General features: G+C 46.0%; 1 protein-coding gene and 1 non-coding gene across 5 annotated transcripts in view; both read right to left on the reverse strand.

Moving 5' to 3' along the window:
- Window positions 1-11,051, reverse strand: part of Ncapd2 (non-SMC condensin I complex subunit D2) — a 26,207-nt gene that overhangs the window by 9,822 nt on the left and 5,334 nt on the right. For 3 of the 4 annotated variants that reach the window (XM_023703702.1, XM_023703701.1, XM_023703703.1), the window contains exons 3-13: window positions 8,913-8,988; window positions 8,579-8,637; window positions 7,926-8,107; window positions 7,526-7,668; window positions 4,375-4,502; window positions 4,182-4,305; window positions 3,762-3,909; window positions 1,243-1,440; window positions 791-925; window positions 598-688; window positions 336-513 (exon numbers count right to left, since the gene is read on the reverse strand). In XM_023703702.1, coding sequence (XP_023559470.1) covers window positions 336-513; window positions 598-688; window positions 791-925; window positions 1,243-1,440; window positions 3,762-3,909; window positions 4,182-4,305; window positions 4,375-4,502; window positions 7,526-7,668; window positions 7,926-8,107; window positions 8,579-8,637; window positions 8,913-8,988 — 1,462 coding nt within the window. Of the gene's footprint in view, window positions 1-335; window positions 514-597; window positions 689-790; window positions 926-1,242; window positions 1,441-3,761; window positions 3,910-4,181; window positions 4,306-4,374; window positions 4,503-7,525; window positions 7,669-7,925; window positions 8,108-8,578; window positions 8,638-8,912; window positions 8,989-11,051 lie in introns of those variants that run through there. The other variant, XM_023703704.1, reaches the window with a different exon arrangement.
- Window positions 8,183-8,510, reverse strand: LOC111813294. The gene has a single exon (XR_002818594.1). It is a non-coding gene; the product is annotated as a small nucleolar RNA U85 (small nucleolar RNA).

Raw genomic sequence — 11,051 nt, forward strand, 5'->3', positions numbered from 1 at the left:
CCAGCCCAAAATTATACACTTAAAATCCTGTTTATACTTAGTTTTTTCTGTAAAGTAGAAAAGCATATTTAGGGCCGGGGAGATGGCTCAGCAGAGCAAGTGCTTGCCTGGCAAGGGCAAAGGTCTGAGTTCAATCTCTGGTTCTACCAAAAAAAAAAAAAGAAGCATATTTAATGTGGCCTAGCCTTTGACCACACTATCACAATGAAAACTCACTGTCTACCTGGGGGCAGCACACTTAAGCACAGTTCATTCTAGAGAAATATTGGGTAAGTTCACAGGTATCAAGTTGAAATCCAAACAGATCACCAGAGAATAGCCTGTTCTTCCCTTACTTGTATCTAGCTTTGGCCAGCAGCTGACAGATGCGACCTTTCACCTCTTCTGAGGTCTCTGCAGCAGTGATTTCCTCAGGAACCTCCTCCTCTTGTGGAAACTTTAGAAGCTGCTGCAGGGTGGACTTCAACTCAGGCAGCATCGCTTCCCACTCCTCCTCAGGCTCCACTGCTGCAGCTGAAGGAGAGCGGCTCAGTGTCTCTTGCTGAGTTCTGACTACAGGGGGACGCTGGTGGGGAAGGTGCTGAGGGAGCTACTCACAGGCAGCTGCAGCACTCTGCCTCTGGGCCCTCATCTCTTGTAATTTCTGGATTTCCTTCTGCAGTGGGCCAGCAAGGTCAGCGTCACTAAGCTAGCACAGTAGAATGAACATCCAGTCACTAAGCATATCGATATGTTCCCATCCCCATCTGTGTTTCATTGCTCCTCTTTTGGGTGGACCAAGTACCCTTACCTTGCAGGAGAAGGGATTGTTGGCTAGGAAGCTGGCCAGCAGCTGGATGGCATTTTTGCACACGAGCACCGACTTATCTGCCAGACGCCCCACGGCTAAGGACACCACAGCCTGGAAGCGCGTCAGAGGGAGCACCTGGGTGGGCAGAAGAGAAGGCTCCACTCATATCCTGCACCATCCATCCTGTTGAAGATGACCTCACTACACTCGACTCTCCTTGTTCTAAAGAAACCTCTCCATGGGATACAACATACATAAGTAGCACTCCTAGGACAGGGCAAAGCACATGATGGTTCTTAAATGGAATCAGGCATCCTTGTCCTTGGTAAGGAAGACTTTTATTAGTGGGACTAAAAACCTGGCACCTCACCTCCTCTTTGGGGTAGGGCATGCCCTCACCCTGGCTGTATGGAAAGGAGGGCCAGGTCGCTATCACCCAGAAGGCAGCTCACCTTCTGTTGCACGATTCGGGTGAAGAGCTGTAAGACGCGGCTCCGGACAAAGGAATTGACATCATGACCGTGAGCCTGCAGGGTATCCAGAAACTGATCCCTGGTCTCTCGAGCTGCTTCCTCCAGGTGGTCACCGTGCAGAACCTGCAGCACCATCTCTGCCATGGCTGCCAGCACGGCGTTGCGCATCATGTAATTCTAGGAGGGAGAAGTGAGGTTGGCACAAACCTCTGCACTTTCACATCGCCCCTTGACTCTCTAAACTCCCATGGCCAACCAGCACAAGGCCACCAGCCACAGCTAAGCTTGCTTGTGCCTAGCCATGACTTTCCTTGCCAAATGCCTATGTATTCAGTTCCACGATCACAGGAAAAAGTGAATCCCAGAGTGGATGAGGCAGGAGGACGGCCCAAGTTTAAAGCCAGCCTAGACTACAGAGTTAGATGCCAGCCAGAACTACATGGTGAGATTCTGTCTCAAAAAAGAGCCACCAGTTTTTCTCTATAAGGGTAATCCTGGTAAGCATGATGGTACAGGCTGAATGTCCCTTATTTAATCTGTCCCTTAAGCTTAGGACTAGAATACTTTATTTCACATTTTGGCATATATTTGCACATATAAGGAGATATACTGGGCGGAGGGGACCCAAGTCTAAACAAAATATTCCTTTTTATTTCTGATATACCTTATACATATAGTGGAAGGGAATCTTTTGAGATGGGGGGTCTTGCTACCTTACCTATACTGGTCTCAATCTCTTGGACTTTTTTTCTTTTTGGAGACAGGATTTCACTATGCAGTTTAGGCTGGCCTCGAACTCAGAGATCTTCCTGACTCAGTTTCCTGAGTGCTGACATTACAGGAGTGCACCACCATGCCAGGCTTCTAGCTCCAGAACTTATATAGTTTTCCTACTTCAGTGTTCCAAGCACTGGGTCTACTGGCTTGTCACCATACCTGGCTCTGATGGAAATCTTAAATAACACTTCAAAGTTTCAGTATCATATCCAGCTTTCTCTGTGGTACCATGTCAGTACTCGAAAAGCATAAATTCTACGGTATTTTAAATTTTGGAAATCAAAACCCACTAACATATATTTGAGCAATGTTTATTATATCTTTTATCTGAAGTCAAAAAACCTCTGATCTCTACAAATTAACACCTACGTTTCCTCCTACTCTTTTCCTATACCTCACAGGACAAAAGAGCAGATGGCAGCCCTGGATGCAGAGTCTGTTAAAGAATCTGGTGAGATCAAACCCCAGCCCCTGCACCTACCTAAACAGGCGCTTTAATCTGCTGAGCTATTTGGCTGGCCCTCTATAACTTTTTTTTTTTTAACGTATTTTCAGGGTATCACTTCATCTTTCCTATAAATCTATAATTTTTTTTTTTTTTTTTTAGATAGAATCTTGCTATATAGTTGTGGCTGGCCTCAACCTTTGGGATTTTTAACAGACCATGAGCCATGGAAAATTTTTTTGTAAGAAGTTTACTGTAAATTAAATAAATCAGTAAGCTGTCTCCATCTGTAATATTTAGCTATGTACACTCAATAGCACTTTGAGAAGCAAGATTAGGATCTGGGGATGACAGAGGATTGAAGAAGGACCCACGTTGATTTGAGAGAGCTCAGTATTCACAGAAAGCAGGCCACCCACACAGCAGCAAGACGCTTCATCCTGATGGGTGCTGGGGGCTCAGAGTAAAAGCTGAGTCACTCTCTCCAAATGATCCCTCAGCACTCATCTCCTTTCCCAACCTGGACAGAAGCGGCTCCTTACTCAGCATGTTCCATTTGCTTCTTTGCAGCAGGGAACTGCCACAAGGATAAACTTAGGCAACTTGTCTTCCTGTGAAAGCTATTTTCTTTTTAAGAAAAACTCTTTAAGCTGGGGATGAGCTCAGTTATTAATTACATGCTTAATGTGTGCGAAGGCCTGGGTCTGATCCTCAGTGTCACATTAAAAAAAGAAGAAAGGTAGCTGGGGAGATAGCTCAGGGGCCTAAGCACCTGCCTGGCAAGTGCAAGTGCAAAAGACCTGGGTTTGATCCCGGGTACTGTATGACATGCTGGCCCCATGTCAAGGTGGCCAATGAAACCAAGCATAATGGCACATGCCTGTAATCCCAGTACTGGGGAGGCTGAGACAGGAGGATCACTAGAGTCCAAGCTATACAGTGAGACTATGTACCAAATAAACAAATAAACAAATAAATGAAGGAGGAGAAGGAGCAGCAGCAGCAACAGAAGCACCCATAACAGCCACAGCAGCAGCTACTGCCACCACCAGGAATAGTGGCCTGTAATCACAGCCAGCACCTGAAAGACTGAGGCAAGAGGATTGTTGCAAGTTCAAGACCAGCCTGTGCTACAAAGTGAGCACAAGGTCAGCCTGAACTGCATAGTGAGACCCTGTCTTAAAAAAAAAAAAAGCGAGAAAAATATAAAGAATAAGGCTTTCAACACTCAACTGAAGCCCCTAGGAAAACTTCCCAGGCCTCCTCGACCACTCACCTCTCCATCCAGATGATCCAGCAGAATGCACATGCTGGACAGTAGGATCGCTGGAACCCGTTCTGCTAGCTCTGTCAGGAAGCTGGCAAAGCCCTTGGCCCCTGATGTGTCCCGACTCAGCTCTTGAGGACACTTCTGTCCAATCTCTCTACACAGGGAAGGAAATACAGCTCTCGCAAAAATAGTTGTACTATTTAGTTTTTAGGAAGGAAAAACTTGTATCGAATGAATGAGTTATCTCATGTTGCACAGAATATACTTCCAATCTCTATCCCTTCCCAAGGAAAACCTAGCATGAGAAATGTTGAGAATGAAGGTTGGGGAGATATATCAGTAGAATAACCACTTGCCTGGCAAGTGCCAGGTCCTGAGTTCAATCTCCAGTACTGCAAAAAAGAAATGTTGAGAATGAGGAGTCACCTTACAATCTCTCCCACGATGCTCTTCATTCCGTAATCTGTTGCCCAGATGCTCACAGCTGCCACCAGTACAGGTGCAAGGTGTTCAAAGTGCTGCAGCATCTGGATGATCTTTACAGTGGCACCTGCAGAAGTCAGAACATGGGGCATCATGGACCAAACACCACGGGCAGGGTGAAGCAGGGCCCACTTACTGAGCATGTGGTTGTATCGTGTCAAGGCCACTCCTAACAGGTGTGTCACAGCTTCCCGGGTGGGGCGGTTCTTCTGGTAAGTGATGGTGGGATTCTCCAGAAGGCGGTAGCAGCAGCCAGTAACCAGACTGAGAAGGGAGTATGGGATGATGAAGCCGGCTGGGGGAAGCCCACACAGCAGAGGCCTGCTTTGTCTAGTCTGTCCTTGCTGGCCCCAGGGCAGAACCCAGCCCTCATTCTGTCTCCTACACAAGTAAGTGGGTGAATGCAGACAGGTACTCCTTCCTTTCAACCGTTTTCATGCTGACAACCAGAGTATATGATGAAGGAAAGAAAAAAACCTACCAATGACTCCTCACTGCAAAATATAATGGTCAATTGAGTCCTATAGTAATGGCCCTTGCAGCTGCAGCTGATCATTTACTTGGTCCTTTCCACACAGAATTCACTGGCTTCCGGGATGTCAGACCCTGTTCTACTCTCCTTGGCCATGTCTTCCTCATCTCATCCTCTTATGCTAGAGAGCCCTGGGTATTGTTTTCTTCCAGTAAACTTACTGATTTAGTGACCCACTCAGTCTCGTAACTTTACTTTTTTTTTTTAAAATGTATTTAGTACAGGATCTACAGGGTCTCACTATGTAGATCAGACTCGTAGTGATTCTCCTGTTTTCAGCCTCCCAAGTGCTGGGATTATAGGCATGTACCACCATGCCCAGTCGCAATCACCATCTCAGCACAGCCTGGGGACAGGGGCAGGCCCAGGAATTGAACCTCAGCCCCTGCATCTGCTTAAGCAGGCACTTTAATCTGCTGAGCTATTTGGCCGGCCCTCTGTAACTTTTTTTTTTTTGAGATAGGATCTTGCTATGTAGTTGTGTCTGGCCTCAAACTGTGACAATCCTCCTACCTCAGCCTCCTGAGTGCTGCGCATTCAGCACACCCAGCCAGTCTCATAGCTGTAAAAACCACATGCTCCCAAATGTCCTCTGCAGCCCAGACTTCTTTTCTGAAATCCTGATCTGCATGTACAACAGCCAAATCTGACAACTTTACTTAGATATAAGCACTTCAACCTTGTTAGGTCTAAACAGAGCTCTGAACTTGCACTCACAGCCATCTCCATACTAAGTTACCAGCAGGCCTATTCTCCCACATGGCCAGGGCAAGCCCCTAGTGAATTAGCCTTGACTGCACCTTGCATAAGCCCTGCTCAAATGCCAGCAAATCCTGCAAGTTCTCCCTTAAGAAGAAAAAGGGGGGGAAAAATAATATATATATATATATATATATGAAAAAATACACATACGATCAGCCCTTCCCCACCCGTACTGCTGCTCCAGTCTGAACTCACATTGTCCCATTCTCTCCAAAGTCACTCAGCAGCCAGGATGATGCTATGAAGTGGGAGACAGGCTGCCTCACTGCCGTGCTTGGGAGCTGCACCCTGGCCCTTGGAACATGTGCCCGAGTCACCCCGTGGGCTGCGACGCTCTGGGCTACTGTGGCTCCTTACTGCTCCTGGCCTCGCAGCCTGCCTGCCTTGTCATCTTCTCTTGGCAGTGTCTTGGGCCTCACTGCTAGGACTGTACATGATAGACGCCCCCCAGGTCTCTGCCCTTGCTGGCTGTCCATCTGTCTACCTGTCCGTCCGCTCCTCTGTACCAGGGACTAAAGTCCGAGGCCTTCACAGTGACCTAGACTCGTCTCCTAGTTTGAGACAGGCTCTTGCTAAATCACTACATTGCCCAGGTTGATCTTGAATTGACAAGCCCACTGCTTCAGCCTCCTGGGGCACTGAGATTACAGGTGTGTGCCACCACATCTGGCCCTCCAGACAATCTTACAGTGATCACTTCCCCACTGTGCCTCCATGCCAAAATGTCACCATCTCAAAGAGATCCGAAGCAAACAGCCAGTTTATCACAGCATTTTCCACCAACTTCCCATTCCTATTTTGCCGCACAATAAAATGTAAAACACAGCACACATTTTACTTATTTAAAAAATTGCCTTCTGCTCCATAACATAATCTCCAATAAGGCAAATCTTGTTTCCAGAACCTATAATGATGCTCACTATATACCCCAGAGCCTTAGTGAACATCTTTCTATGAATGTAGAAAAAGAGATGAAAGTAACATTGGTTCTTTTTTTTTTTTTTTTTTAATATTTTATTTTATTTTGTGGGGGGGCGGGGCTGGCCGGCATGTGGGGCTGGGGGATTGAACCGTGGTCCCTGTGCTTTGCTTAGCTTAGCTTGTTCTAAGTAGATACTTTAGACCACTGAGCCATCTCACCAGCTCCGTAACATTGGTTCTTGCACTGCAGTATCCCTTTTCATACTCTTATACTTCTGTGTATCACAGACAGAATTGAGGCACAAGTCGAGTATTTCGAAGACTTATCTAAGAAACAAAGCCATCTATTCCTCATAGCTCAGGTCTAGTGTTTTGTTTTGGTGGTAGGATTAAACTCTGGGCCTTTGTACTGAGCAACATCACCAATCCCGCTACTCTTTTTTCTTAAGATAGGGTCTTTCTAAGTCACTAACTTACCCAGGCTGGGTTGAATTTTTTTTTTTTTTTTTTTTTTTTTTGTATTTTAGTACAGGGTCTAACTACACAGATCGGACTCATAGTGATCCTTCCTGTTTTTCAGCCTCTCAAGCACTGAGATTACAGGTACACCAGCATGCCCAGTCGCAATTGCCCTCTCAGCAGGCACCGGAGGTGGGGCCGGCACAGCAGGCCTCTGCATTTGCCTAAGCAGGTGCTTTAATCCACTGAGCTGTATGGCCAGCCCCAACACACTATTTTTCTGAGTACACAGAATCCTGGTGCCTGAGAGGGAAACTTTACTTTTTTTTTTTTGGTATGGGGATTGAACTCAGGACCTTGCACTTGCCAGGCAGGCACTTAAAGACACTGAACTATCTCCCCAGCTCTGGGTTGAATTTTCAATCCTCCTGCCTCGGCACTATGCCTCCGCTCTTTTTTCTTAAATTTTGAGATATGATTTTGTTAAGTTATCTAGGCTGGGCTCTAAGTTGCTATCCTTTTGCCTCAGCTTTCCAAGACCTGAGATTAACAGGCATATGCCACCAGGACTGTCTTTGGCTTTCTATTATCTATAACCATGGTAGCTACTCACCTCACAAATTCCTCTTCGATTACTGAGTGGTTCCACAGGTGACGGATGTCCAACTGGAGGAGCTGTGTTAAGAGCTGAAGAATTGGTTGTTTCTCTTCTTCCCAGTCAAAACCATGGGCTGCTTTGTTCCGAGATTTCTTATTCTAAGAAACGATAAACAGTGGGTCGATATCTGCCTATCTGTGTGCCCAAATTATCCAGTTCAAGACAGGCTGTAGGTAACATAGAAACAAGCTCTGAAATGTAGAAAAAGGTCTTGTAGGGAAGGGAATGTGACACTTTAGAGCACTTCCTTCTAAACCTTAATTGAGTATAGCAGTGTTCTTAGAATCACTGGATTCCCTTCTTTCCATCAATTCCCCTCTCCCCACTGTACAGTTAGCCAGGAGCTCTAAATTACCTTCCCGCCTACATCCAAGTCCATGAGGCCTGGCTGACTCGCCATTGTCTCAAAGGATTCCAAGAGGCGTATCAGGGCATAGCAGTTCATCTTGAGGGCATTGAGGTGGGCACTTCTACCTGATGCACTCAGGGTTGCGTCGTCGAGGATGGCTGGAAGCTCCTGGGAGTGGCGGGATACCACTGTAAGGGGCAGAATCTGGCAGTTGGTTTCATTCACTCTCTCATACACCCCAATCTCCGAATACTCAGCAATGCAGCCATCAGATTACCAAAGATCTATGTTTCATCTCTCAGTGGCCATAAGAGAGCTAAGACCTTGGAGACCCTCAGCCCCAAGTGAAACCTGGAACATGTCCTATTCCTACTCTCACTCCAGTCAGCAGTTTCTCCCAGGCACCTGGAAGAATCACCCCCACGAAAGAGAAGTGATCTGAAAGCAGGAAAAAGTTCTTGTTGGTCTGGCCTTACAGTGGGAGCACATAACTCTGTATCACCCACCAAGATTACAGACCGTAACAAGGCCAGGGTTCCCAGGCTTAGTCAGACCAACTGAATCACAACAGCCTTGGTATCATCACATGGCTGATAAAATATGGGCAACAGGACAAACATGCAACACTTTCCATCCCCAACCCCCTGACCCATCAACACCTTTTGTCAGGAATTCCAGAGCATCTTCCTTGAGGCCAGGATCTATACTTCGAAAGTGACTATGAGGGAAAGAAAGTGTGGGGGTGAGACAGGAACCTGTGGAGCCCATTCCAACAGACCAGAGCTAACTGAAGGGATCCTAGGTTCAAAAATATGTGAGCTGCCCAGCTGAACAAACATGGTGGCAAGCAGGGTAAGTTCTCACGAGGAGAAATATCAACACCCAGAACCATTTATCAGTGAATCTATAATTTGGGATTTCAGGAATAACATACAAATTTGGGCCAAAGAGCCACAAGTTCTGTTTAAGGCACTAGCTGGGTATTTTACTTACTGTAAAATGCTGTAGACTGTATCAAAGTGTTCCAGGATAGCCAGGGGCCCCTGAGCTCGGAAGGCAGCCTGAAATGCTACAAAGGTGAAGGGAAATTGGTAAAGTTTATCCATGTTGTATTGAATCGTCATGTTTCTTTAGTCTTCTGCCATCTTTGTTTTTCATGATCCTGAACATTTTTTGAATACTACTAATCAGTTATTTTGAAGACTATCTTTCAAATTGCCTGATATTTTCTCCTAATTATATTGGAATTACACATTTTTGGCAAGTCTTTCACAGACAGGATGTTTGTGTCTCCTATCATGTCAAGAGGTACATATCAATGTCTTGTTACTGGTGATGTTAATTTGCATCATTGTGCCACGTCTCTCCATCCCTCATGAGTAAGCAGTCAGTATAATGACATTCAGCCAGTGGTGGACTGCATATGACAGTGCACTCATACGATTAAGGCAGTACCCATTTTACCTTGTATAAGTACACTCTACGATGTCTGCACAAGGATGAAATTGCCTAAAGATACAGGTCTCAGAAAGTACACTGTCCATCAGCTATGCATTCTATATTTTATGGGAAGGTATTCAGCTGGGTATGGTGGTGTATGCCCTGTAATCCCAACACTTCAGGAGGCTGAGGCAGAGGTCTGCAAATTTGAATTCCATCTGGGCAATTTAGGAAGATGTTGTCTCAAGATAAAAAAGGGCTGGGGATGTAATTCAGTGCAAGGTCCTTGGTTCTACCCCCAGTACTGCAAAAAAAATAAAATAAATAAAATGATCACTGGGTGTTCCTTCAGCTTGGCCTGTGTCCTCTGGAGATGCTCCCTGATGTTCTTGCACAATGTGTTCCACACTCAGCTAGAACTTGCCCTGGCCCTCTTTCCCATCAACCACACATGAACAGATTAATGCCATCATAAAAGGGGGCCCAAGTAACTTCTCCCCTGTTGGTAGACATAACATTTCTAATAACAATTTATTCTCCTGATATATCTGGGTCAAATTAGCTGTTTATTTCACTCAACATTGCTGCACAGATAAAAATGGGCTGAGAATAACATTCAAACCTGTTGCCTCTCTGTTCACTTAAACTTATGACCACTCAGGAAGGCCTTCATAGTTCCTTATAGGCTTTCACAGGAAGTCTCAGGTCTAAACTGGGCGTGGTGGCACAAGTCAGTAACCAATCCCAGCACTTTGGGAAGGAGAAGCAGGAGGGTAACAAAGTCAAACCCAAATCAAGTTGGTGGTGGATCTCAGGTTCGAGCCCAAAGCTGGGCAACTCAGCAACTTAGTGAGATTCTATCTCAGAACAAAAGGGCTGAGAACGGAACTCACTGCAAAGGTCCTGAGTTCAATTCAGGACCTTTGAAGGAAGGTCCTGAGTAGGAAATTCAGCAGCTTAGTGAGGCTATATCTCAAAACAAAAAAAGGTCAGGGGATGTTGTTTATAGTGTTCAGACTCTGGGTTTAACTCCCAGTACTACAAAACAAACAAACAAATCCCGGTTGTCAGGTCTATTCACTTTTATCTAGGCTGTCATTTCACCACTTCCCTCTGCTTCTACCACTGTGACATCCATCCAGCTCACTCTCAGTAAGCGCTTTTTCCCCTCACTGCAGAAACAGAAGCATGCACGCACACGCATGCACACGAAACAGAAGCACACAGCAGAACTCTCAGCTGTTCTTAGTCCCACAGCACCACACCACCTGCATCCCTGTCTTACCCTTGGCCTTCTTTTGCCTCTACACAGAAACTGTTCTTATTCCAAAAAAGCCATCTCTTGCCTCTACACATTGAACTATGTCTTCTCTTTCTAAAGTATGTTGCTCCAAGAACCGTTCCTCTTTCCGCTCATAACACCATGCTTTACCCTTCCTGAGCTTCCCATTTAGCATACCATGTAGCACCGGCCCCTGGTGTCACTGGGGGTTGAACCCAGCTAGGGCCACATGCATGCCAGGCAAGTTCTACCACTGACTTATACCCCCAGCTCTTTTTAAAAATTTGAGATAGGGTCTTGCTGAATTGCCTGGGCTGGTCCTGAACTTGTGATCCTCCCAACTAGCTGAGATTGTAGGCATGCACTATGCCCTACTACAGTCTACCTTTCTTCTTCTCTACCTTTCTTCT

The sequence above is a fragment of the Octodon degus genome, unplaced genomic scaffold, assembly GCF_000260255.1.
Source record: "Octodon degus isolate 3935 unplaced genomic scaffold, OctDeg1.0 scaffold00178, whole genome shotgun sequence".
In the NCBI taxonomy this organism is placed as follows: domain Eukaryota; kingdom Metazoa; phylum Chordata; class Mammalia; order Rodentia; family Octodontidae; genus Octodon; species Octodon degus.